The sequence below is a fragment of the Falco punctatus genome (assembly GCF_963210335.1).
Source record: "Falco punctatus genome assembly, chromosome: Z".
NCBI lineage: Eukaryota > Metazoa > Chordata > Aves > Falconiformes > Falconidae > Falco > Falco punctatus.
The window spans coordinates 37,090,221-37,118,006 of NC_137586.1; the positions used below are offsets into that span (position 1 = coordinate 37,090,221).

The 27,786-nt window shown below is 43.6% G+C and overlaps 2 protein-coding genes across 7 annotated transcripts; one reads left to right on the forward strand and one right to left on the reverse strand.

Moving 5' to 3' along the window:
- Positions 1–306: 306 nt before the first annotated feature.
- RPS6 (ribosomal protein S6) lies at positions 307–5,227 on the reverse strand. Its single transcript, XM_080372888.1, has 6 exons — positions 5,094–5,227; positions 4,158–4,289; positions 2,845–3,055; positions 2,327–2,473; positions 983–1,140; positions 307–441 (listed from the first exon to the last, which is right to left on the reverse strand). Exons 1-6 carry the CDS (start codon positions 5,097–5,099, stop codon positions 346–348), a joined length of 750 nt encoding a protein of 249 aa, XP_080229014.1. The 5' UTR covers positions 5,100–5,227; the 3' UTR covers positions 307–345.
- Positions 5,228–5,827: 600 nt separating this feature from the next.
- Positions 5,828–27,606, forward strand: ACER2 (alkaline ceramidase 2). 6 transcript variants are annotated; one of them, XM_080372883.1, is made up of 7 exons: positions 5,828–7,059; positions 7,707–7,831; positions 13,325–13,439; positions 14,297–14,438; positions 17,013–17,150; positions 23,557–23,694; positions 24,359–27,606. In XM_080372883.1, exons 2-7 carry the CDS (start codon positions 7,817–7,819, stop codon positions 24,543–24,545), a joined length of 735 nt encoding a protein of 244 aa, XP_080229009.1. In that variant the 5' UTR covers positions 5,828–7,059; positions 7,707–7,816; the 3' UTR covers positions 24,546–27,606. The 6 variants fall into 6 exon arrangements, with proteins under 6 accessions (XP_080229009.1, XP_080229008.1, XP_080229012.1 ...); XM_080372882.1 differs by lacking the exon at positions 7,707–7,831 and having other exon boundaries at positions 5,833–7,059; XM_080372886.1 differs by lacking the exons at positions 5,828–7,059; positions 7,707–7,831 and adding an exon at positions 7,097–7,265.
- Positions 27,607–27,786: the final 180 nt, after the last annotated feature.

Sequence of the window (27,786 nt, forward strand, 5' to 3'; positions counted from 1 at the left end):
ACCCAGAGCTACTGAAGATTAGCTTACATTCAGTTCTTGGGGACACTGTTGAACCATCACACAGGATTTTGCTGTTACAAGTAACTACTTCTTGTAGAAAAATTAACATGCTTGCACAAGGCTATTATAAATCGGAACTTCTCACTGGAGACATGAATATTTATTACATGTTCTCAAAACAGAACTCAATTGAGACTTAAGTCTGTGATTGCAGTTTGGCCTGCATGATGCAGTTAGTCTAGACTACTATTTATTTTAAGAGACAGCCAGTAAAAATATGTACAGGTAAGTCTCACACAGAAAGTTAACCACAAAAAGGGTTTATTTTCAGTATCATGTACATCTTTACTTCTGACTAGACTCAGACTTAGATGTAGAAGCCCTCAATGAAGAAAGCCGGCGTCTCTTTGCAATCTGCTCCTGGCGTTTCTCTTTGGCTTCCTGAAAAGCAAAGCAGCACGAAATAAGTATGGAGATATTGTACATAATCAAGCACTTTGGAACATCTACAAAGTAAAAAACTAGAGAAAATACAACTTCAAGGAAGCTACCAGAAAGAACGGATTCCTTCAGTCAATAAAGCAAAATACAATTTCCTCCTTCACAGATCAGAAGGAATTCTACAAGGATCATAACCTGTACAGACCCATGTCTTTAAACAATATGGACTGTATCCCCAAAAATACTAATGCAAAGTTTACAACATAGTAGAGGTCTATCTGCTCTCAGTTTCCATCTAGAAGTCACGAAACACTCAAGTACTATGCCAAATATTCCAACAGTATTCCTTTAGTAGTCACTGTGGTTTTAGGTGGAAGACCAAACTCATGTATTTGACTGGCAATGTTTATACTTACACTCAGGCACTGCTACTCAAAATGAGGCAAGTACACAGCAGCTGTGTGTACAGCCAAGTTTATCAATTCCCTTGATTCTGGGGTATGAGGTATTTGATATGTCTGAGTTACAGCGGCAAACACACCTTCATTCTCTTGGCCAAGAGCTTAGCGTATTCTGCTGCTTCCTCCTTATTCTTCTGTGTGCGCTGCTTCTTCAGAGCAATACGTCTGCGCTTATGTTGCAGAACTCGTGGGGTCACAAGTCGCTGGATCTTGGGAGCCTTGGTTCTGGGTTTCTTGCCTAAAAAAGGTATTATGAATTAGCATTAAGTGGCAGATTACCTTCCAAAGAGACCTCACGCCTCATGTGACGAACTTAAAAGCAAGTTCCATTCACTGCTATGGTAACATTATTTAGTGTACTACGCATTATAGCAACTTAACAAGAGTTCAACTTCGACAGGTTTTGCAGGAAAAGTGATCAACTACTGTCAGATGTAGCATTAACAAAATATAGTCTTAATGCTCATGATCTGTTATCGGCAATTAAGAGCAAGTACTACACCTCCAACTCCCTGCATTTTTTGTGGAAATTTCTAGCTTCTTTGCAGAATAAATTTCCCCTAGATTTAAACACTTACAGAATATGGAAACTCATCACCTAGCTTTAGGAACAAATCATTTATGTTTTCAGTGTTAAAAAAGCTCTCTTGTACAAGTCTATACAGGCTCGTCGTATGTATCCAAAAAACAGGTCTACATAGCCCATAATGAGTAAACAAAACACAACACCACAGACATCTGTACAATTTTGCTTTTCATTACTGCCTGACTTCAGAAGTCAAAAGAAACAGCCTGAGGTCCACCAGAATCACATTCTTCAATGGACAGAACAGTTCCTATGATGCAGAAAATAACAGTCTTTCACCCAACCAAGCTCTATCATGGGCTGTCTGCTAAAAATCCTCACCCTTTCCATTCCCTGATCAAATACAAAAAACCCCACAACTGAAACCTTACACTGCAAGAGACAGGTGGTAAAAAAAATAGCACGGTCTCAATAAAAGCTCATTTTGGAGACTGCCATAAGCAATGGGGAAAAATCTTAAGTGTGTTTATCATACTGCTTTTTACCTCCACCTCTCAAAAATGTTTTAGAAACGTTCCACCTCATACTTAACTCTCCTTTATTAATAATTATTTTTGTATTATCCTTACAACCACTAGTAAATATTATTCCAGATTCTATCAACCATTTTAAAACCAACTGTGCTACAGTAGACCATAAGGGAAGAGGTGGGTACCAGAAAGGGGCAACCAAGAAACCCCCACTTCTTATCTCGAAGTTACAGCTGACAAAGCTTAAATACCATGTGACAGTCAACTCCTGGATCTACTAATACAGTGTACTTAGTTTACTGCAGTAAGCTGGACACCTCTTTGGTTTCATGGAATTATCAGCAGAGTTGTAAAATTTCAGTTCCTACCCTCTTTGTTCAGAGGCTTCCTCACAACATACTGGCGAACATCATCCTCCTTCGACAGGTTGAACAGCTTACGGATTCGGCTAGCTCTCTTGGGCCCAAGACGACGGGGCACAGTTGTGTCTGTCAGCCCAGGAATATCCTTTTCACCTTTAAGAACATAAGTTTAAACATGCCAATTAATTCATCATCTACTGAATGCCTGCTTTGTTGGTGATACTCGATTTTAGTTTTTAAAATGCATAAAAATGCGCGATAGACAATCCTTGGGGTCCACCTGCCAACACTGCCACTGCTAGCTACTTTGCTAATTTAATGTGATCATGCTGCTGGCAACACGGAAAGTGTTTCAGTAACCATTTCTGGTTACAAGAACTTAACGCTTAGAGGGCATTTCAAGATACATTCACACTGGGAGGTTGGGACGACATTGGCATTCCACACAACTTCTCAGCCACTAGCAAGCAGTGTCTTTCCAGATGCCTACTTCTACCTATTGCTTGGTTCATCTAAACTCTTACCCTTTTTCACTATGACCAAGTTCAGAACACTCAAGTTGGCATCAACAATGCAACCACGGACAGATTTGCGTTTTCTTTCTCCAGTTCTTCTGGGGCGATAGCAGGAGTGGCCTTTGCTGAGCAGAAGGCGGACACGTCCATGAGTCAGGACACCCTGCTTCATGGGGAAGCCTTGCTTGTCATTTCCACCACTGATCCGGACAACATAGCCCTATGAAAACACAAAAATACACTTCTTAGTTGCTCACAGATCTCTACTACTTTAAGGAGAAGTGGTGGATATTACAATATACTGTTCAAGTAACAGGAACACGGTGTCTGTGATTTTGGAAAAGTCACCATTACTGCCACTACAAACCCCGCCACTTGCAATGGTTCAGGAATTTTACTTAACAGAAATAACTCTAGATACCACGAGAATTTACATTTATTTTACTTACCCTCCAACATACAAAAAAAATTATCAAATTTCTATCCATTCAAAGTTTCAATTAAGCTACACCTGACTAGATTTTTTTCCATTATTGTCTAGCTTTACTTTAATGCTAAAGCTAACCAAAGCCTGTTATCATCAAAAACTGGAAATCTGCACACAGCACAAGAGCAAAAGGAGTAGAGATACATGGGAAAGAAGGAAAAATAAAGCTTTTATTGCCTTCTTTGTGGAGGCTGCAGTACAAAAGATAAATTTACCCAAATTCAGCTGGACTGTCCAATTAACACTGAAGTATTCCAAGCCCATACACCAGGCCCAACATGCTTTTCCCCATGCACTAACAGCAATTTAAACACAATGAAGGCCATTTTGAATTTGTTCAGTAAAGAAGCGATCAGCAGTTTTATGGTACAGATTTAATTTGTCCTGAAAAACAAGACAGCTCTCAAACAAGAACTACTGCAAAAACCAGTATGAAACTCAAAACACAAGGCTTAAAACCCCCCAAAACATTCAGACAAAACAAAGCAGCAGAACAGACTCGCCTCACCACCAAATTCAGTACATATAGCAAGAGAAACTTCCAACATACCTGCCAAATGTACACCACACAGCAGGGGTCCTCAAACTTTTTAAACAGGGGGCTGGCGCGTGGATTAAGTGGCAGGAAGCCATCTGCAGCTACTTGGTTTCCCCCCCCAACCCCCGGCGGGGGGGTTCTGTAAATACCAGGGACCAGACTGAGGATCCTGGGGGACGGGGGCTGTAGTTTGAGGATCCCTGCCATACAGCATTCTAGCGTGACAACTGCATACTGAAGAAATTCTGTAATTTAAACTCCTTGAATACAGCTCTGACACACTACTACACTTCTTACCTTCCACTCCTCTCCAAGAGAATCGGCTGCGACCTCCGTGGCCATCCGTTTCTCATAGAATGTTCTCAGCTTGCGCTCATCATCCACTTCAATGAGCTTCTGGCAGCCAGTAGCTGGGAAAGAGATGTTCAGCTAACAATAATAGAAAAAGTTACATTTGGTTTACTTATCATGAAGCACTGTAAAAGAAAATTAGTATTTATCTGCTTGCTTCATCTCAACATTTCAAAGCTGAAATCTACCCATCTGATTACACGAATGCTTACTAGCTATAACTTGTCACTACCACGCTTACAGGCAGTCAGGTCTGTCCTTGGCCACACCGGACTATTATTCGTTCAGTTACACAGCAAACAGGCTTTATCATAGCTGGAGCTTGATCACCTTCAAACGGGCCGCAATCAAGAAAGTCAAGGTGAGGGCAGCTGAAACTTGTTCCCTCTTCTTTTGCAAACCCGTCACAACACATGTTGCTGTACCAGAAAACTGTGTAAGCAACTAAAGGAGAGCAACACTTGCCGCTGGTGATTACCTGTGCTTCTTGGGGGCTGGTACAAAGCCCAGAGCCTCGGAGACGCCTCCCGTCAATTCTCGCTCGAGTATGGCTTGGTAACAGCACAGGCCGAGCGCTCTATCACACGCGATGCATCCCTACTACGCCCCGTGCCCCCAAAAGCCCTTCTCAACAGACTAACGACCACTAAAGGAATCCGGGTCCTAGCGGCGGCAGGGGCCCCCCCTAAGAGAACGGGGCCCGCCCGGCCTCCATGTCGCGCCACCAACAATCCGCTGCCATCCGCCCCACAACGGCGCTCCAGCCCCGCCATCAGGGACCACCGCCCCCCGCCAGAGGCCCCGCACGCAACGCCAAGGCCATCTGTGCCAGGGGAACCCGCACACTCGAGGGCAAAGGCCCGCGCCCCGACGCAGTGTTACCTTCATCCTCGCCGAGCCGCGCCGCCACAGGAAAAGGCCGCACTTCCGCTCGTCGGCCCCACATACACCCGCCAACTCTCGCGAGAGCGGTGTCACCCGTGTCCCGCGTGGTCGGGGCTACCCAATGGCGAGCGAGGCGTCGCCAGCGGCGGGGCGCGGCGCGGCGGGGTGGGGCCGGCGCTGCCGCTTGGCGGCGGGGCGCTGGGGCCGGGCGGGCTGGCGGCGGGGTGTCCATGTCACCCGCTGTGCAGTGCAAGGGGCGCGCTCCCAGGCAGCACAGCACCTGCTGCCAGGGCTGGCGGCCGCGATAAGCTCCGGGCACCTGCCGTGCTCGTACAAGCCCCTCTGGCCGGGCTTTACCTCAGGCGGCCGCGCTGAGGAGCAGGCCGCGGCGCGGCCTCTGGCAGGAAAAAATGTTCCTGTTCCTGCCGGTTTCCCTCGCAGTGAGGAAGCGCCCCGGGTTTAGGGACGGGCAGTCCAGTCAGGCTGGCTGGGCTGGTGGATTCTCCTGGTTTCAGCTGGGATGGAGTTAAATTTTCTTCTCAGTCGCTGGTGCTGTGCTGTGTTTGGGATTTGGTGTGAGAACCATGTTGATGGCACACGGATGTTTCTAGTTGTTGCTGGGTGATGTTTATACCAAGTCAAGGACTTTCCAGTTTCTCAGGCCCTGCCAGCCAGAGGGCTGGAGGGGGCACAGCCAGGACAGCTGGCCCCAGCTGACCAAAGGGCTATTCGACACCACGGGTGTCATGCTCAGTATATAAAGGGGGGGCGACGGGGGTGGTTGGGAGTGTTGCTGGAGCCTGTCAGTCGCTGCTGCAGGACTGGCTGGGCATCAGTCCGCGGGTGGTGAGCGGTTGTGTTGTGCATCACCACCTTCCTTCTTCCTTTCCCTTTGGATTTCGTTCTTCTTCCCTTCTCCCTAATGCTTATCATCATCATCATCATCACCATTGTATTTCTGTTATTAAATTACTCTCAACCCTCCAGTTCTACCCTGCACCATACTCAGTTGCCGGCTGGTGTTAAACCACGACATGGATCTGCTCCAGAACTGAAAGTATCAACAGTTGGAATGGGAAACGCCATCAACGCGTGTCGCGTCCGCCCTGGATTTGCGGGGAAGACCCGGTGTTCCCGCAGCCTGAGCGGCTCTCCGGGGGTGTGCTTGCCGGGGGGCGGCGGGGCGGGGCGGGGCGCGCACCCCCGGCGGGGCCGGCTGCCTGTGCCAGGCGCTGGGCCGGCTGGTGCAGAGCGCGGGGCACCGAAGAGCGCCCGTTGTCCGGGGAGGAGGGCCCTGGTACTTGGCAAAGAGAAAATGCAGCATTAGTCTTCCGCATGTCACAGAGCGCAACACGAGCACCCAGCTGCCGCCTTCGCCGGCCCATCTGCTCCCAGCCTGCATAAAAACATCCCCGGCGCACAGGCGCAGTGCCGGTGATGGCGGCGCTCCCCCTCCCGTGTCGCCTGCCATACGGGAGAATGCGAGAAGCTGCCACCTGTTTCCATCAAACTGTTTGATCAACTACTTTTTTAAGGCGTACAAAGAAGGAGGGAGGGAGGCGGGCCAGCTGGCCACCTGCGTGAGGAAGGCGACTCCTCAAAGCCGCCGGGGGAACAGGGAAGAAGCGCTTCAGCCAGCCTGGCTTGCGGGGTCCCGCCGGCCCCTGCGGACACCCTTGCTGCCCCGATCGCCGGGCGGCTCAGCCAGGCCGGGGGCTGCCGCAGGAGCGAGCGGGCCGCACCGCCCCTCCCGCAGGCCCGAGGCGCGGCGGGGGCGGGGGGGGGGGGGAGGAAGGACGGGGCGGAGGGACCCGCAGCGCTGCGCAGGGGCCGGAGCGGCGGCCGGGCGGGCGCCATGGGCGCACTGCTGTGGTGGGACCCGCTGCGGGCAGGCAGCTCGGAGGTGGACTGGTGCGAGGATAACTACACCATCGTGCCCGCCATCGCCGAGTTCTACAACACGGTGCGTGGCTCGGCGGGGCGCTCGCCGTGCGGGGGTACCAGCCGTGCTCGGCGGCTGCCGCGGTCGCGGAGCGGCGGGTGGGCGGGGGCTGCCGCTGGTGCCCTTAGGGCTGCCGCTGCCGGCCGGGTCCGTCTCGTACGGGGGGTGTTCATGGGACTGTAGAACGCCCTTCTGTCGCTGCCTACTTGTTCCTGCTCCCGACCCTGGTACGTGTACAATTAAAGCAGCGTGAGCGGTTTGGTTTTGCAGGTACGAAGGGGGCAGGTTTAGAGAGGGTCGTGGCAAAGCTGTTGGTGCACGATGTGCAGCGGGGCCCCCCCGCCGCGCCGAGCCTTGCGGCGGCCGAGGGCAAAGCTCCGGGTGCCGGGCTGCCTGCGCCCGCTGCCGTGTGCACGGTTCCAGCCACCTGACGGCGTGCAGGGTGGTGGTGCATCAATACAAAAACACACTTCGGCGTTTGGAGGCAAAATTGGGTTTCATCCAGGTACGTTTGGTACCAAGAAGGCAAAGCTTTCAAGAGGGTTTGTCTTGAGGTTGCAGGTTTAAGTCAGCGATATACTTTTAGGAGAAGAGCGCTCTGTCCAAGAAAGTAGTTGAAGAAAGGCAGGAGAGGGAAGAGCACTAATGCAATTATTCCTTCCTTCTAGTAAGCTGTGGTTCACCCCGGAGTCCTCTGGCGCCATCCCAATACGGCTCAGCTGCTGGAGACAACTTGTAGAGGCACAGCCCCAGCAACAGAGCCAGACTGCCCAGTACCATGCATCTTGGAAGGGTAGCAATGCCTCTTACATCCTATTGATGTAAAGAATTGCGATGACAAGTAGATCCACGAGAGTGAGACAGCGAATCAGGCTTTCTGGTAGTTTGCCTTTCCATGAAAAACACATGTCCAGGAGCGAACCTTGAAAATGCCCCATCTGTTTTCTGTTTTGTAGCAGGTGATGTGTGCACAAATGAGGAGCTGGGGGTTCTGCTTTGCCTCTTATGTACGTTAAAATGGTCTTCCAGTTTTTTTTTCCCAAATTCCATGCTTGCCTGAGCTCTTTCCCTCTCAAGCTGTGTTTGTCTGATGGTTAACAACCAGTGGAAGAAAGAAGTAGGTGTCTGGCTTCACTCACTGGAGTGTATCATGGTGGGTGCTGCACATGACAGAGCAAATAATTCCAAGGCACATGCTGTACATTGCTAACCTGTTGTTTTTTCTTGTAGTTTTGCTGCCAAAGTCATCTGGGTGGTGGCTGGTCTGTGCCATTGGAGAACTTTCAGGGTGTGTGGGGAAACTGTCTGCTTTCTTTGTGTCTGATGTTGCTGTGCATGAGCCAAAAACAAAGGGAGGAAAAGGTCAGGATAAACAAGTTTATTGAAGACAGCAAGTGTGTTTTGGAGTCAGCTGTGCAGGGGGATGGGTATCCTTCTGGCTTTACTGATCTGATTAGCAGTGGTATAGAAGCTTGCAAAATGCTAGGAGGTGCAGGTATGTCCAGATGAATAACTAGGGTTCGAGGCAGGTTAACAAAGAGACACAGCAAAAAGTTTGCCCTGAAACCCACTATGTCACGGCAGCTGTGTACAAATCAGTGACCTGTCCACCGAAAGGAGAGGAAAAAAGAGACTGCGTTGAGGATAACCATGTTTAGCCTCTCTTCAGTAGTAACAAGTCATTGTAAGGATTTGACTTCTGTGTTAGCAGCTTCTGAAAATTAAGACAGTGACTTGCAGTGGATTGATGGGGTTGTGCAACTGTGTCCCCCAAAAAGCCAGATGCTCACAGGACACCTGGGAAGGTTTGGCCCTTCTCTTAAAAGGCACCTTAAGTGGAGTCTAAATTTTATTCCTGCTAAGATGGTTCAATTTTGACTATGACTCAAACCCTCTTGAAGTTTCAGCAAGGACTCTTCAGCATACCTGAATCTGGCATCTGTGTCTTTATGCTGTAGATGAAGACTTTGCTAATCCATGTTTTAAACTGTCATGGCTGGAAACAGAATTGTAGTTGATGTCTCACGCAATAGCCATGTAAGCACAAAGCTGGAACAGCTCACCTGAAACTTTTTTAAAAAAATACCATTTATTTATTCTGCCTGGACTCAAATCTTCATCTGTTATGCCTAAATTTAACTTGATTAGTTAAAAAGCAAACTAAAGTGCTCAACAAGATTAAATCAGTAGGAGAGTATCTGTTCACCGGTTTTGTACAAATTGATCAGACTAATTTTTGAAAACGTGTGAACTAGACTGATGTGATTTTGTGTTCAGTTCTTACACTTTTTCAATAAAGAGGCCACAAAACACTTTAACTCAAATTGAAAGAAGAGTTACAGGAAAACTAGCTTTTTCTTTGGTTTTGGGGGTTTTTGTTCCCCCCTGAAATGAATGATGTGTCCTGATGCAGTGTAACTCTACTCCAGAACATAAACAAATGCCTCCACATGGTTAAAAACACTACCCTGTGCAGAGGTATATACAAGAAAAGCTGCTGTTCATGTTTTAAACACCTGAAACCAGTAACTTTTTTTCCTGTTGCTAGCAAAGTCAGTACTTTGCAGTTCCACATGTTGCATTTTGTTGTGCACGTAATACATATTTCTTGCGAAATTTCCATTTCAAGGGGGAATTGCCAATGTTTTTATTACTTTTATTTTGTTCCCTAGTGGCATGTAGAAAAGAGTTTTAAAAAGCTATCAAGTAGTCTTAAGAGTGTGTGAGAATGCTCATACTCTTTCTACATCATCTTTTTCACTACAAAAGTCTTCTAGTGTACTCGAGTGGCATGCTTATGGATCAGGATATAGATTGTACAAACCCTCTGAACTCACCAAGAGCTACTTAGTTCATTTCTGCTTTCTCCTCACAAAGAATTAGTGTTCCTGTGGTTGTAGAATGCTATGTCTGCTGTCTGGGAAATGTACCAGGTAAAGAATACTAGAGATTTGGTAGGCCTGTGGGAAATATCCTGAGTGAGGACTATGGCAGATGTGAGTGAAATTAAGAGGAAACCCTTCACATTCCTTAAGTGGCCTTTGCCCTATATTCCTTTCATACAATTAAGTAGTTGGAAATTGAAACTAAACGTCCAGAGTTGTATGAAGCCAGAGGATGGACTGTTATTCTTGGGCTGTTTACCTTTTTTCCAGATTGTAACTTAAAATTGTATGTAATTTTGCAGGTAAAAAGGAAATTTTCTGTACTCCTGTTACTAATTTTTGCACCAATCATAAGCATTTGATTTGTATATCATCAAACCATGCAGGCCAGTTGTGTATTACATAAAGAAATTGCACATGCAACATACTTTCTGAAGCCAGAGCCAAATGGATAGGTGCCTTGCTTGGAGAGGGTGGTGTTGGTAGTTGCAGTCTATCTAAGGGTGGGGTCCTCTCAGGGAGCCAGGCTGATACCAGAGTGGAAACCAGCTGGTCACTTCTAATATTGATCTAGTTGACACTGAACTTGGAACTAAGAGAACTTAAGCAACATGTTTCAGAAAATGTTCTACAGTCTTGATTTGAATATAACTTGTGGAAAATACTATTTGTGGAACATGAGAAACAGGACTAAGCTATTGCATAAAAGAGATATCACATTTTTTGTAAACTTAAAACAGAATTTCGGCTTCTGCAATGTTAGGAAGTCCTCCTGGTGGCCATTGCAAAGAGTACAAGTCATAGCCAAGGTCCAGGCTGCAAGGGCTTTCTTGCATTTGCAGGCAGGACATGAGCATGAACAGGGGGGTTCAGTGCCAAGAAGAGTGCTTCGGTAGGGCAGAACCACTCCTTTGTTGTCTAATCACTAGTATAAACTTGCATTGCTACAGATCTGGCAAATAGGTGTGTTTTCTTTGTCATCTTGTTCCTAGGTAGAATAAGGACTTTCTAGTCAGATTTTTGTAGACTGTGATTGCCTGATTTTCTTTATTGGTCCATTGTAGCTGTAGAGGTGGAAAGGTTTTCATCCAGCCACTTTGTTTATAACCCTCTATTTTTAACTCTTGACACCTGGCTTTGGCCTAACTGTGCTTAAAAGCCTGAAAAGCTTAGAGCACTCCCAGGTCCCCAGAGGACTTGTTTGTGTTCTGTCATCTGGGCTGCCAGTCACTGTGTATGCTTCCTACCTGTTCTGGGGCAAGTGGAGCCCTCTTGCTCTGCGCTTGCATCAGCACATCATGCACTGGGATCCTGGTCCATGGCTGTATTCCCAGTGTTGCTAACAATCTCTACTGTGTAGAGCTAGTGTTCTTTTTATGAATGGAAGATGCTTGAGTGACCCTGTTAATTTAAATGTGTAGTCTGTTTTACGTGGATTAAGCAAACTGATTTGGCCCATAAAATCTGCTAAAATGGGGTATTGCTTTATAAATAACTCTCTGGTCTTTACCTTGCCTCCCCAAGGTTGTGCAGCATCCTGTGCTCTGACATTGTCAGGTGCCCGGGTTGTTAACCTTCCACCGTCTTAAGTTGTGAATGATGAAGGCAAAATTTGCCACCTTGGTAGGGTGAAGGATTTCTCGGAGAAGAGTCCTTTTATTCCTGCTGAAGAGGTGCTTGTTCTATGGCACTGTTCATCGGTTGGGGCCCCCAGAGGTTTTTCACATCTGGTTTATGAAGATGGCTTCCTACTTGACAAAACACACCGGTAGGAGCTAGTCATTGGCAGAAGAATTGAACTCTTGTATCAGTTCAGAAAGGGCAGTGCAGCAGGAGGTGGCTGTCTGGCACATGTCCCTGGTGTGACTGTTGGTGCTGCCCTCTGCATTAGCAAGTCTTTCCCCAGGCTGTGTACTGTTACCAGGGTGCTGTTGGCAGAGATTAGCATAGTATTTGCAGCTGTAAACTGTGTGTGTGGTGGCTCTTTCTAAGTATTCTGATGAAATCTAAAAGCCAAGACTTTGGAAGGAAACACGGCTTGTCTGTGAGGATGTACCTTTAGCATGAGGGAAGGTGTCAGGTGTGAAGTAGATGGTGCCAAGAAACTGCTTTTTGTGGTTATTGTCATTTTGAATGCCAGCCGAGGAGTATGTCCTGATGAGCCTTGCAAATGTTAGATGTGTCCATTTTAATCATTGTAACCTCTGTTCTCAGATGGTGTTGAGTGGTGGACAGTGGTAGCTGAACGAACAAATGCTGTCTTCATATGTCATTCTGAAATCCTTTGTCTGCTAGATTTTCAGTAAAAAGTCTGTAAATCTCTGCAAAGAGGGGATCTGTCCCAAAGGAGCGCTCTTTTCCCAGAATTGTTTTCTGTGTCTCCTTTAGGAGAATGTTGCTGGGGATTATTTTCTCTTGTGCTTGGGCTAGGCAGGGAAACACAAGGAAGCTGAGGCTGGGAAGTCATACTGTCCCCTGTCCCGTTGTGAAGCAGCAGCAGTCTTTCCATAGCTGCTCAGTTAAAGTGCCATGACTGGCCTTCAGCACTGGCCACTGCTTTCAGGAAGAACCAAGTGATTGCTGCAGTGACAGCTCCTGCTAATTGCCAGTGAAGTGTTTTCAGCCTTTAAGTAGAGAATCATGCTTAACATTGTTGGTAAGCAAGAGAAAATATGTCTTTGTTCAACTCTTACATAGTAAATTAAAAAAAGCTAGCAACCGTCTGAATGATCAGCCTTTTTACCTTCCTATAACTAGTTTTCAATCGTATTAAGTTGTACATAAAAGAATAAATTCTCTGTAATGGAGAACCAAGAGCAAAAATGAAGTGTGAAAGAATTTACAGCTTCAGGCTTTCTTTACCCTGCACAAAAACGCTTCTAACTCTTTTAGCTTAGCTTTGTATTTCAGACCTTCCAGGCAGTAGTTATTGCACAGTGAGTTGACTTCCACAAAGCTTGACTACCCCTGTCTAGTGCCAGTACTTCTAGTGCTTTTTCTATCCTAGGCTTGACAGCCATTGAGGGGGCAGGTCACTTGTCACGACATTCTGTTCCTCAGCTGCTTGCTCTCGTAGGCTTCCTGAATTGCAAGTCTTGACTACCTGTAGACTCTCAATAAGTTGCCTTTGGGAACAGACTTGAAAGGTAATTTAAAGATGCAACTAGCCACATTTTACATTCCTTAAAGTTTTCATGCTGTTATTAGCTTAATGATGTTAAGCAAAACAGGTTGATGCTTTGCAAAACAGCTCAGCTTTGGCAAAAGCTGAGGGCTGTAATTTGTTGAGCTGGGGCTTCACTGGATGACACAATGCTTTTATAGATGTCTTAGGCAGTCTGTGAATATTTAAGGTTTGTTTATTTTTTGTCCTTGTGATACTGGTTTTTTTTCCCCTCTAGATAAGCAACGTCTTGTTTTTTGTTTTACCACCCATATGTATGTGCTTGTTCCGTCAATACGCAACCTGCTTCAACAGTGGAATATATTTAATATGGACTCTACTAGTTGTGGTTGGTAAGTTGGTTAGTCTCTGTTAGCCTGCTCATGCATGAATGAGAGAGGAAATCAGTTTTTCCTGCTTGTGCTTGATTGTTTTGCAAAACAAAGCAATCCTGACTATGGAGGAGTTTGCTTGTACTTGCTTGAAGCTAAAGCAGCCATAGTTTCTGAAAGGAAAATGCCTTTTGCAATTTGAGGCTGGTAGGAACTTTGTCCTTAGTTCTGTTCCCTTCCTATCCTTGCTTTGTGTAACTTCTTTTATTTGTGTGTTCTCTGCAGTGGTGCTGGCCCTTCTTCCTCTGTTGTTGCTTAAATGAGAGCTCAAAGTGCCCAGCACAACTGAAGAGGGTAACAGGTTTTGCACTGGAAGGCCCAAAGGCTTAGCTATTTTGTAGCTGTGAGATTTCTTAAGCTTCTTCATTCCTTGAGAATGTGGGAATAATCAGAGCTGTGTGGGACAGTGTGATACTTTCCACCTGTAAACCTGTGTCATGAGATGCTGCTTTTCATCTTTGTCTTACCCATTCTTGTCCTATTGAGAAAATTCGGAAGCAGCATTTGGCTTTTATTTCTTAATTGGCTTTGCATTTAACTTTGACAGCTGATGTTTCTTAATGTAAATCTACTTTTCTGGTAGGAACTGGCATCTTTAGCTGCTGCTTGTGTGTTTGCTTCATAATTGATGAGCTGCTGATGATTTGGATTGCCTTCTTAGGAAAGCTGGTGTCTGTTTTCTGTTTTGTTTTGCATTTTTAACCTTCTCTAGAGCAAATGATATCCACCTTTCACAATGACATTCTGAACATGAGCAGTGTGTTTCAGTCTATGCAGTACTGCAGCTATTCATATTGCCTTTTCATTGATTCTTCCAGGAATTGGATCTGTTTACTTTCACGCCACCCTCAGTTTCCTGGGCCAGATGCTGGATGAGCTGGCCATTCTCTGGGTCCTGATGTGTGCTCTCGCTATGTGGTTTCCTAGGAGATACCTGCCCAGAGTTTTTCGGAATGACAGGTAATCGTAAAATCATACATGTACACTTTCATGTTTCTTGAAATTTCTTACACTAACACCTAAACTTGCACATAGTGGCACTGAATTATCATCCAACCTTATCACTGCCACCGCTCTCTTTTCTCACTCCGTTCTCTTCCTGTGCTTTTATCTCAGACCATTTTGTTGAGAATTCCTGGGTCTGCAGTTGCTAATGGTGAGGTTTATGCCCTGTAACTTAAGATTTTGGGATGAGGTGACTTGCCTCTGGAAATGGCTGTTCTTGTTGATTCTAGGGAGACCTTCACCTGAGTAGCGTATGTAAGTTGTGGCTAAAATAAAGTAAGAGAAACCTTTCGTATATCCTAAAGTGTACATACAAGTGGACCTATGGAAGTCAGCTGAATTTTCACCTGAATATTTAAGGCAGTGGTTAAGGATGGTGTTTAATTATTGAAAGGCTGAGTGTTTGTTTAGAGGCCTGTTGTTGGTATAAAAGGATTTTTTTCTTTTTTGTTGCAGGATTAAAAAAAGTGTGTTGTAGCCAGTTTAAAGAATCCAGTTGTGGTTTGTCCCCCCCTAAAAAAAGTGTGCTATAATCTTTGTACATGTTGCCCTTTCATGCAATAAATAAGTTGAGGTAATGGAGGGGTTTGAACTGCAGCACCAATGTGCTTCTCTCTGAAGATTGCTAAGGCTGCTACCTCTTGCCTTCTTATACTGTTGCTGTCTGGGTTTTTTTGTGGTTTGTTTTCCTTGACATATGCCTGATGAGAAGTTGCTGTGGGGGGAAGGGGAGAGAAGGCTGGTGCTAGATTAACCATTCTTTAAAATAGCTTGCACTGAGGAAAGTGTATCTTGAATTACCGTGTACAGTGTATACAGTCTAATGGCTTTGCCATGTCGGTGTAAGTTTAGTACTTCTGCATATTGCAGCACAGTGCTATTACAGGACACCATCAACTTAAGAAGCAAACAGATTTTACTGGGGTGTTTTGGTCAATGACATGGCTTTTAGACATTTAGTTTGAGTGAAGAATAGTTCAGAGCTTTGAAGAATTTCTGTTAATGTAAACGTCTCCTCAGAAGCCTAAGGAGATCATTATATCTAATCTATCACTATCATCTGATACTGATAGTATGGGCCAAGAGGTTAAACTGTATCCTTCTTGAAAGGAATACTAACTTTCTGGGTGAAATCCTGTTTTGATTGAACTTGGTGTTAAGACTATAAATAATCATCTCCCAGGTTATAACTGATTCATAAAAATATTGAGATGAGTTGAAGGATGTCCCCTATCCTAAATGCCTTAGAACACTTACTCATGAGAATCTGCCAAGGCAGTTAAATGTTAAGGTCTTGATTCCTTTCTGAAGTGTGCAGAGGAAAGTATACTGGGCAAAAAACCTTAACCCAGAACAGATTTGGTTATATATATGTATTTTTTTTTCTTTACCTAGCTAATGCTCCAATATTATATCTATCCTGTGCTCACTGCTTTGATCTTCACTTTCTTCATCCTCACCATGCTCTGGGTTTTCAGTGCTGCAAATGTTATTATCTACCATGACCAATTTGTGGTGTCTCCAGTCATTAAAGCATTCCCATCTGATTGGAACTTCCTACTTAATTAAGTTGTTGCTTCCAGTGCAACGAAAAACTTCAAAGCAAATGGCAGATGGAATGAGCTAGGTAAGGTTATGATACTTGTGGCCAGGGAATGGTGCTGCACAGGTATACTGAGACCTTACTTCAAGCACAGAAATAAGGATGGAAGAGCCATGCTTGGACAGCAACTAGTTTTATAAAGCTATGGGTCAGTAGTTGAAGGGCAGTGTGATCATCCTCTGTCTGCCATAGTCCTGCCACAGACTGGAAATGGGTTTGTTAAAGTCCAGACTTGAAGTTTAAAAACCAGTTGTCATATGTTTAGTTTAAAGGTTGTCAGGCTGTCTGTATAGAGCCCAATTGTGATTTAATTTATGCTAAGAATATATGAAATTGTAGTCTTTAAAAAGTGTGGGAATCTCTCACCTACTATTGAATTTTATTAAAAGAAATGCTTTTACTTACCTTGTAGTTTTCAGTATCTTTAAGGCTTAGGCATGATAAAGGAAAATAAAACAGACTGTAACATGGCTCTAGAAGCTAGACATTAACTGTAACAAAATATCCTAAAAATCCACGTTAAAAGCATGAAGAATGATGACGCAGCACTGCTTTGAGGAAGTACAGAGCTGTGTGCAGAGGTGGTCTTGTTCCTGATTTACTGTGGGAGGAGGAATATTGTAGTGTACCTTTGGATTTTGAAACCAGTGGTTATTATGTGTGTGCACACATAAGTATACATACATGTGGCTGGTTCAGAAGACCACAGTCTAGCCAAGGCATGTGTATATGATTAATTCTGCATGCACATGCAAATTTGTGCAAGATCCACATCCATTTTATGCACATCGTTATTGCACCTCATGGACACATCCAGAGAAACCTCAATTTTGTTACATTATTAAAATAATTTTCAGATTTCTGGGTTTAGTAATTAAAAGTTTTGAATTGAAAGCAGTTTTTCTCCCCCCCAAAACCCTATTCAGGAGCCGATTTAAAGCTGCTGTGGGTGTCCTGTCTGGTGTTACTACCTGCCTTGCCTTCATTAAGCCTGCCATCAACAACATCTCGCTAATGACTCTGGGTGTTCCCTGCACAGCTTTGCTCATTGCTGAACTGAAGAGGTGAGTGAGTACCTTTCTCCTGAATGCAGCGTCGCCTTCTGAGATCCTTAGGCTACCGTGTGATGATATGCTGGATCTAGGTTCAGTGATTGTGGTAGCAGATCAGAAACGCTTCTCCCACATGCAAGTGCAGATCTGGTATAAACTTCAGTTGATACCAGACAAATGTCTGCCAGTTCAGACATCTTTGGCAAGGATTTTTTTTCCCCTAGGCCATTATACTGGATCAGATATTGTCTGTTTCCCTGCGACACGTCTGTTGCTGCAACCTGGTTAACTCAAATGTGTTTGTTGTGGAATCAGGGCAAGGGTTTCACTCCACTGACAGTGTTTCTGCTGTATATATAGTCTTTGCAAGGGTGAGGTGGTTGCCTGGTCACAGTCTGGGTACTAGATGGAATGTGGAGCGAGGCCCAAGCATGTGTGGAAGATGTTCCAACTCTGAAAGTTGTACTGTGAGTCTTACACCAATTTGTCTTCTGACATGGAGAATATGATGGAGTCAGACTGACAAAGATAAGGCTAATCACTAGGTTGTAGAGGATAGCTATCGGCCAGAGCCTTAGAAACGCTAAAACCAGAATGCAAATAGAGAAGAACCTGAGACTGATCTTAATATTTTAAAGGGTCCTACCACGATAGTGATACCAGAAGCTGTCCAGATACTTTTTTTTTTTAATCTCTTCACCCACTGTAAAAAGGACCAGACAAGTACCAGCATACAAACTTTCTCTGGTGTCTGAGAAGGATTTTACAACTTACATTGACTCTCACATATTGCATGTGTGCATCAAAAGGAACAAGAATAGGACCAAATGTCCTACAGCAACATTCTGACTGCTCCTCTGAGAGCAGGGATTCTCCTGTCTGCTATCTTACCCTGTTCTGCTGCTGCTTCTCCATACAGTGGAAGCCTCTGCTAACAATGTTTTGTAAAGGTGTTCTTGAGTCTTTTCTCATTAGACATTGTGCTGAGCAGCGTTTATTTCTGTCGTCAAAGAAACTTGGGAAACAGCACACAAGTTAGTTGCAGACAAGAAGGTCAGTCAGTGAAGAATGGTGGTATCTCATTTTGATGAAAGCATCAAGGAACTACTGACAGGGCAAATGGAGATCTGGTTTTGCCACTGAATAATTTATGTGAGCTGTCTACATAGGCATTTTCCAGGCGTGAGCTCCTGAGAAGCTTAAAAGGATGAATAGTTTGTGTCACATAAGTTTGAATACTATTGCGTCACATCTAGGATTGGTGTACAGATTTTGCTTTCTAGACCTCCTTCTGAAAGGTCATATCTTACTAAAATGTGTGGAGTTTCCCTGTCTGTTTTTTCAGAGAGAATTAAGGACACAGGTAAACTTTCTTTTGGATAGGTGATTAAAAAGAGACATAAAGTGACATGTAGCCCTCTTAATTGTTCATTGAGATGATGTAATACCTATGATACTTTTTTATGAATTCTTAAGTGTAAAAGGCAAATAATTAAAGGTTTTATTTTAAGCTATGCTGATATCTAGGAGATTTAAATGAGATATATTCTTGTAAACCTAGAGGAGACGAGTAATCTCATCCCTTTTTGCAGGATAAAAAATAATCTAAGCATTATTTAAAATGTCTGCGATTTTTCCATTCTCTACTACCACAGTCAGTAGAGGGCTACACATCTGAGTCCTGGCAGTCTGCAGCAGATATTCATCCGTGAAACAGGTATTTGGGGAAGTAAGGAGAAGAGCCTTCAGAGTAGTTTCTTCTGTTCTGTGCTGAAGTTTGTGGCCTGTTAGACCAAAACGCCATTGTTGCTCCTGTTCTAGGCTGCCGTCAATTTTGTACAGAATGCTGGTGAATCAGACCCACTGTGTTTTGAAACGAGAATTTTCTGTCTCTTGTTTGTCCTTGATGAGGAGATGATGTCACAAAAAAAGCATTATGTTCTGAAATGTGGAGCTGGTAGGGTGGACTGTATTGTGGGTGGGAGATGATCAAAAGAGCGAAGAGTAGTTAAATGCATACTTGTCCTTGAAAGACAGAGAAATGTAAAACTATTCTCATTCTGTTCAAAGAAATCACTTCATGTGTTCGTTATGAAAAAAAAAACCCAAACCAAAATAAAACTCCTAGGGGATGGTATCAGGGATAAAATGGATGAGGGTCCTTTGGTTTGCTGGTCCAAGCCAAATAATCATTGAAATTGCAACACCATTGAGTTAGTATGATTTAGTGAGTCATCATCAGGCATGTTACTATCTCCATGTGCAGATAGATACTAGAATGTTCTTGCTTAGCTGATATCTGAGCCTTGAGCAGTGAGGGTTTACCCTAGCTTCACGCCTGTCTGTTCATACTTGATTCTCCTACTAGAAACTGGGCTGTGAGGGAGCCCTCCTTCATTGTTGCAGGTTGCTCACAGCTCCCTTATTCCCTTGACTAAAAGTTTAAGCTAGTTAAAAATTTAAAATACTCCTTAGGGTATAAAAGGTTATACCTGTGTCAAAACAAATTAAGCAGTTAATCAACATCTAGCAACTTGCACTGGTTTGAAGAAAAACTGGTATGTTTTGTTGGGGGTGCCGTGACATTGGAAGATAAAGTTGCTGGAAGTGTGTACCAGCTCAGTCCCTCAGACAGCAAAATGGCTAGGGCACATCAGTGTTTGCAGAAACTCTGGAGTTCAGGTAACTGCTGTTTGTGTTAAACCCAGAACACTGTGTGTTGTGTAGGCAAAAGGTGCAAATGGAAATGTGAGCTTTGTGGGGTCCAGTTTCTTTCAGACGAGAGTAGGGTAAGGAGCGTGTCACAGGTCTGCACACAACAACACAAACAGCTCTGTCAGACCCTCAGCTAACAGGTTCTGTTTCAGTGGTACTTTGAACGACCATTGCCTGCGTCTATTGAGAAATAAAAGAAATGGGTTGGGTCCATGTCTCTTGCCAGTGCCCAGGTGGTGTTTCCGTTACATCTTCTCATTGTGGTAAAAGCAGTGGTAGGTAGGAAGCTTTGCAGTCCCCTGCCTCCTCAGCAAGCATGTGCTCAGCCCATCCAAAGCACAGTCACTGCAGGAACTGAAGATGCTGTGGTGGGTGATCACAGAAAACTTGGGAGTATTACACAGATCAGCAAGCTGTGCTCTTACTGTGCTTGATTGCTTAGAGTAGTCTTTTGCAGTACATCCTGCAGCGTCTAGTTGTAAGTTTCTAAAATACGTTGCAGTACCTAATGGTGGTGATGAGCAAACCTGTCATTATAATGTGTACCCTTTCTATGGCTGATCTTGAACTGGAAAAATTTCTTCAAGTAAGTTTTCAGTTTTGCTTTGCAGTCTTGAAGTCTTTGAACCATGTGAGTTAATTGTCCTCTCTCCTTGGTATTCAAACCAGTCAGATACTGGTAGGCATGGCCACTAACGAAAGGAGATGGATGTTTGAGGCCAAGCCTCTCACCTTAAATAGGATGCAGTTGCATGTTTATGTCCTTTAGACAAGTCCAGGAAAGCGTCCATGTTCTCAGTACACACCCTCTTTCCTCTGTCATGGTGCACAAGTACCCATGCAGCAGTCTAGTTTTACCTGTCAAATGTACAAGGTTGATCCAGGCATGTATCTACTTAGGTACGTGGTTTAGCATCTTGCTCTTCCAAACAGTTATGCATCTCACTGAAGACTGTAAATCTGCCTTGGCATTAATAGGAGACTCAAGCGGGGTATGCTTAATACAACAGTGTTTTTTGACCAGTACCAATCTTCCTTCTTCTTTATGAAGGTGTCCATGCTGTCTAGCCATTTGATAGAGGCATGAATCCTCCAGAATTAGGAGGATTCACCAGTATTAATTTTACTGATAAAACTGGGCCAAACCTGGGATGTATTTCTTAATGGGGTGTCTCATAGAAGAGTGTAAAGAAGAATTTGTGTAGCTGCACGCTGCAGTTTGATAGGTAACTCAAAAATCTTACCCTTTCTTTTCTTCATGACCCTTGTAGCTTTTTTAAATGTAAAGATGCAATTTCAGAGAAACAAGCCTTTTTAAAAGTATTTAAATCAATAAAGATTGAAACTATCTTGAGCAAGCCCTGTCTCCTCTATGTCTTGGTGATTTGCTAAATGGATTGGAGGATTCAGACCTAAGAGCCATTTCGGTTTGTATGTTATGTGGAGTATTAATTTTTGTGGCAGTCATGTAGGTGTGTTTGTTTTGAAAAACAACTATTTTTATTGTATTTTAATTGTGGAGGAGATTATAGTTTAGCCAGTAGCTGAAGCACTCTTTTGAATCATAAAGATAGGTGTGATGATTTTGAATGCAACATTATTTATAGATGGCTTAAAAAAGAAATGCCAGATTCTAAAACCAACTTATGCAAAGGACACTGAAGAAAATCCTGTCACCATGATTAGGCAGTTGGTAGCTTTCCTGTCATTAATCCAGTAGCTATAAAGGTGCCTTCTGCTCCACTTTAGGAGTTTCTTAATCCCAGATGCCTGTTAAAATGTCAACTGAAATAGCATTTGAGTGAAAAAATATCCTGCAGGGAAAACTGTTATTAATTCTTCAGCTTGCAGTACACCAGAGCCAGGTATACTGCTGCTTCTGGGATGTATTCATATAAGTGTTCCTGGCAGAGCACCATGTATATGGTTTTAACTTTTTTTGTGTTAGTTGTCAAGGACTGTCTTTTATAAAGAGGATCAGGGACCATAAATACTACCGCAGTGCACATAGTAAAATACATGTTTGCCTATTCTAGCTCCCTCCTCCAAGGACACACATTTTTAATTGCTTCTGAGTGTCACAAGGTGAAGTGTCCCTTTAAAGGACCTGTTTGCTAGGCATTGCTTACTTTCCAGATGCAGTGAATGAGCTCAGGAATTGTGTGGAAGACTGGTGATTCAGCGTCAAGTCTACTGGAGAAGAAGGGGCATGGAGACATTCCCAACAACTTTTTGGCATAGATGTAAGGCACAGAAGATGTGTGTGGATTAGAGGAGCTCCTCTTGTAGACTTTGAGATAGAGGAAGGGATTGTGGGGTACTTGGCATTGACTTGTTCTCTTCCTAGGATGTGGAGGGAGAAGACAGGGGCCTTTAAACCTGATGAAAGCTGAGTATTCCTTGTTATACTGGCTAGAGATGTGCCTAATCAGCTTACTTTTGAGATGTAGCTCAAACAAGGCACTTTAAAGAGGTGATTCTCTCATCTAATTAGTAGGTTTGGGAGTGCTTTGGGAGGTTATATCAGTAACCTGAGAAGAGCAGTTCATTGAAGCAAGAGTTGTGCAAGAGCACTGAACGGTTCTTGGATCCCTGGGAGTTTCACAGAGTTAACAACAGCAAGAATAAAAAAAGGCAGGAAGGAAAATCCCTAATCATAGCTTTGTTCTTGCAGAAGGCAGGGAAGCTGAGCCGTGCCTTCCCTTGGCCACACAGGGCTGGCCAAGTCCTGGTCTAGCTTTAGTTTATAGATACCAGTAACAGCAGAGCTGTATCTACTGGCACCAAGAGGCCTAAACCCAAAATAGCAAGTGTAGGTAGACAGCAAATTACTGACTTTAATAGCATTTTGGGACCTGAAGATTATATCAGTGCTTCCCTTTTCCTGATTTTACCCTTTTGAACAAAGCATCATATAGGGAAATAAAATTGTGAGCTTTTGAGTAGACCTGCAACATGGGTAATGCTATGCCAGTGTCCTGGCATCTGCAGTTGTATTCAGTGATGGTTAGCTGTGGACCACACCACGTGTGAGCGCAGCAGATGTTCTGTGCTTTCTTTCTCTCTGGTGTACCTTTATACGAACAAGTCAGGTTTCTTGTGGAGGAAGAGAACTGTAGCTTAGTCAGGAGGAGGAATTCTGTCTGAGATGTAGATGCCTGTGCTGTCTACTAAAGCATGCTTCTTGGGGCCCTCTGGGCAGAGGCTTTACTACCTTAGAAGTTTTCTATAACTGTTACATTGTACAGCACTAACCTGTAGGGGGGAAGAGTTAACTAACCAATTAAAAAAAACCCTTACCCAGTTCCTTTTTTAAACCAGTTTTTATATAGTGACAGATATGAACAAATCTGAGCACTTGCTGTGTGGCTGGTTGTTACCAGACAGCATGTATAAGTTGTCCTAGATATCCTTCCCTAGATATGGGAATGCTTTGATGTTTGCCCCCATTTGCACATTGGTGTTTAAGACAATACCCAAAACACAGCTACTGATTAAAAGGTTTGTTTTGTTACTTCTCTACTGCCTTGCAAGTAACTAAAATTCCTCTGTCAAGGATATTTATGGTGGAGACATTTTAAAGATGCAGGCCTGGCACTATGAATTCTACCCTAAAACGCATAGAGGCAAAAAGCATCAGGCTCCCATAACAAAGCAAATTTTGTTTTATTTTATAACAACTTCTTTGTGTTTCTCTCCTCAGGTGTGAAAACCTGCGTGTGTACAAACTGGGTCTTTTTTCAGGACTTTGGTGGATGCTAGCACTTTTCTGCTGGATCAGTGACAAAGCATTTTGTGAGATCTGGTCTTCATTTAACTTCCCCTATTTGCACTGTGTGTGGTAAGTGTTGTGCATAAACTGTACAGTTTGATTCAAATGTAATACATCTTCACCACATCACCTTTCTGTGCTGCCTGGTGGCTGTTTCTGGTTAGTGCTAGATAGAATTGCTGGTAAGATTATAAGCCCAGAGCAAGCTTCACACTATTGAAGGTGGCGGATTTAAGAGTCTCTTTGGCCTGACCAGATTCTTCAGACACTAAGTTCATTAATTGTAATAGAATTCCTTGCCCTACTGGTTACTAAAAATCCCTCAGCGCTTCTCCATGGAAGCAGACTGTGAAAGCTTAAACTTCCACTGTTACAGCTGAGGGTGAAGTGGGGGAGCAGGGAAGGGCTTTTGATGCCTTTTTTCTTTTACCACCCAGCAAATTGTGCTCTCTTATTCAAGATGCCATTATCTCAGCATTTCTACACAAATCAGGTGCAGAGAGGCCAAAAAGCTGCAACCAGTTTAGACCAAGGATAAGCTACAGTTTTGTAGTTTTCCTTATTCTCTGTGTTCTTTGCCTGCATGCAAAGGGCAGACAGCAGCCCAGTGGGGGGCTTGGAAGAAGGTGAAGGATAGACTGATTTTAAAGCATGGTGATATATTTGATTGCTTTACTGAAGTCATGTTACTGATCTTTTTCTTTTTTTTTTGGTGGGGGGTGTCTGTTCTCAGGCACATTTTGATTTGCCTTGCGGCATACCTGGGCTGTGTCTGCTTTGCTTACTTCGATGCTGCCTCTGAGATCCCTGAGCAGGGCCCTGTCATAAAGTTCTGGCCCAGCGAAAGATGGGCGTTCATTGGTGTTCCCTATGTCACCCTCCTCTGCGCACACAAGAAATCACCTGTGAAGATCACATGAAGTTGGCCGTGGAACAGGATGGAGTTTCAACTTGCATTCCTGCACAGACAGTATTTAATAATGATAAATGGATAGGGTTGTATTTTATCTTCTTTCTAAGACGTGTAGAACTTCAGGTGTCACAGAAAGAGAAGGCAAGTATGTTCTTTCCTCTTTCTGGAGAGGACAGAGGAAGCAGCAAGGTGGAGGATCTTGAAACTCTTAACCACTACCTTTTCTGGTTGGCTCTGTTTTGCACTGTTTTCAATGTAGCATTTCTCTTGGTAAAAGCTCTTTCCAAATACCAGGGTCAAGGAATTATGTTCCTGCAGTAGGGCACCACTGGTGCTTGATTCTGGTGCTTCTTTTGTAACTTCTGGCTTAAGGCCTTTCATGCAAAAGAAGCCAGTCCAAGATGCCTACATGCATCCTGTGCCCGTCTCTGATTTTGATGTGGTTCATTGGCCACAAGAGTGTGCTCGAAGCACGTGCTCCTGCCAGCCTGGCGTGTAACACAGGCAGTCGCGCTGGGCATCACGCTGGATCAGAGTATGTGGCTGCTTACCAAGTGCAACAGGAGACCAGTGCAAAGTGATTGCAGCTGGGTAACTGGACCAGTGCAGTTAGGCAGTGTAAATGCAGGAATAGCTGACAGAAGATTCAGTCCCTAAAACTAAATAGGAGTTCAAGGGTTTTTAATGTTTCTGTATTGCCCCACCAGTGACCTGTGGACATTTGTATGCTGCATATGTCCCTCTTACAGAAAGGTCACAGAAATCCTTCTCTACCTCTACAGGCACGTTTGGTCTTGAATTTGGCGTTGAATTTCACACATAAGTGTGAATATTTAACTTCAGTAAGAGCTCAGGTCAGCGTGGATTAATAGTGTGATCGAACTATAAAAACTTGTAGGTACCTAGCTGTATGTCTGATTTGAGGGGTAACTTCTCACCAGTGCATTGCAAAGTGACATGAACAATAGTCCAGTGCTCCTCTAGTACTTAGGAAAAAAGTAAATCAACTGCTTAAAAACCAAGCTGAAGACTTAAATTTCAGTGAGCAATGAGATGTGACAATAAGTCTTGCATTCTTACAAAAGAATAGTAGATTCAAATTTCGTGTTTGTTTACAGCCTGTTTTGTAAAGATAAGGGATGTCTAGATCCATTTAGTTTTAAGGTTATAATTGAGGGCTGAGGTTCAGAAATGGCTATGGTTCTTGCAAGCAATTCATGCTAGGTCTGTTTAAAAAATGATGCAAAGTGCAGACATGTTTGTCATGTATTAGCAACTGTAGCTTCTAATACCCGCAGTCTTGGAGAAAATAGGGTCTGTCTGCATTCCACCTAATATCAGACCTAAGTGGGTTAAGGCTTTGGATGTGCGCTTTTATTAATATGTGATATTTCCTTTTTTAATACTAGACCAGGAAATACCATTTCCTCTGTGCTTTGCTAAGATGTCTCATGTTGTACTATTTTTTTATCAATTTGAAAATGTACTGTATACAGTATCATCTTTAAGACAGTGGATTTTAACAAGAACTTTGGGGTTATTTATCTCTCAGGCATTGTAAAACAAGAGATAAGGTGTATGCTGTTACACTTGAAGTTGTTGGTGCTAGATGTAACTGTCATCTTGAGAACTTCAAAGTGGGTGGTAAGTAGCCTACTGTCAGATTAACTGACAGATCATAAAAGCAGCAACATCTGTCCAGTGGAACAATGAAGATTTATAGAACTTGCTAGTAGATTTGTCTGAGAGGAATGTGCTTTTTGGGCACACGGTCCTGTAATTTTTTGTATGAAACTTCTTTGTAAAAATTCCTACAGTCATGTTTGTTACTCCTTGAAACACAGCTGCTTTTTCCTTTTCCTTCCTCTCTCCCCAGTTATGAAATGCTCAGTTTCAAACACTTATTGGGTATTAAGAATATCAGCTAAGGTTGCTGATGCCTGATGTGGCCCTACTTTGAGTAAGAATTTTTGATATTGCTTGCTGAATTATTATTTTATGGTAAATAAGTTATTATCAGCATTGCTTGGGGAATTAGTAACTGCAGACATAATGTACTATTCAAAATGACTGAGCCTTCCTACTTAATATTTTGTTTAAAAGCAACCTCTGACTCAAAGGGCTCTAATCAACCTGCTGTCAACTGCTTTCTTACACTCTTCAGAGTTTGACTGCTCACAGAGAAGTAATGTTATAAATTAAAAAATGGCAGTAGTACATTCAGCTATTGCAGAGGTGAATGGATGCAGGTACAGGGCAAGAATCAGATCCTGTATTTTTCCTAACCTCTAGCCTTCATACTCTTTGCATGAAATTCTGTGAACAAAGATCACTATCTGATATACAAAGCTCCAGTGTAGAACTGGTTGAGAGTGTTCCACCACAACAGCAGCCCATCACTTTTAGGTGTAGCTACTGCACTTTATGTTAAATTAACTTGCATATTCTGACACAAACTACAGTTATTTCAAAAGAAAAAAAATACACAGTTTTTACCAGATTCAGAGCTTTACAGATTGCACTTTGGGCTAAGCTCCAGTTCATGATAACATTAGTATCCAAAGAAGTATGATTGACACACTGAGGGTCTGTACATTGCCCTGATCATGCTGATGAATAGACATGTGCACAAGTAGCTAGATTGTGTTGGAGTATAAAGTGATGTATATGCGCCCTCAGGTTTTAAAGCCCCAGAATGCTTTTTTCCCTTGCTGGCAGAAAGTGAGTGGGTTCCTAGTCTTTAAGTTCAATTGGTATTTTAGTTTAGTTAGTGGGATGCAATAATATGTTGAGCATAATGTAGATTCTGTGTGTTGGTAGGTGATATCCATCATTCCTTGAGTGTTAATCCTTAGGTTGTTTAAGAGAGGATGTTTAACTCTCAGTGATGGCAAACACTTGCCCAATTCACAGTCACTAAGAACTCAGTAAGTAGTAGGTAAGGAGTGATGTTGGGTTGGGGTTTTTTTCCTATCTCTATTGGAGAGTGTGTACTGAATGTTTGTGGAAAGCGTGTAATACTTTGCAACATTAAATTGCATTCAAAATAAATATTGTTTGCCTTTTCATACTTTGTGTTTGTGGAGAAGGATGCAGCTATCAGTGTAATGCCTTGAAGTACAGTAAGAGGAACTTCTCTCTCATGCAGGTTAACAGCAGTTCTGACTCTTAGAGAAGGAGGGAGACCGCATTATATAGGAGAACACTAATTAATGAAATAGAGGTTACTTTTCTGAAAAAACTGATCT

Coding starts and splice junctions, on each gene's coding strand:
- RPS6 (XM_080372888.1), bottom strand. Junction 2,474..2,844: donor CTTGGTCATAGTGAAAAAGG/GTAAGAGTTTAG, acceptor ATGTTCTTAAAG/GTGAAAAGGATATTCCTGGG. Junction 1,141..2,326: donor GAAGCCTCTGAACAAAGAGG/GTAGGAACTGAA, acceptor TACCTTTTTTAG/GCAAGAAACCCAGAACCAAG.
- ACER2 (XM_080372882.1), top strand. CDS start 6,952: ATGGGCGCACTGCTGTGGTGGGACCCGCTGCGGGCAGGCAGCTCGGAG. Junction 7,060..13,324: donor TCGCCGAGTTCTACAACACG/GTGCGTGGCTCG, acceptor TTTCCCCTCTAG/ATAAGCAACGTCTTGTTTTT. Junction 14,439..17,012: donor AGAGTTTTTCGGAATGACAG/GTAATCGTAAAA, acceptor AACCCTATTCAG/GAGCCGATTTAAAGCTGCTG.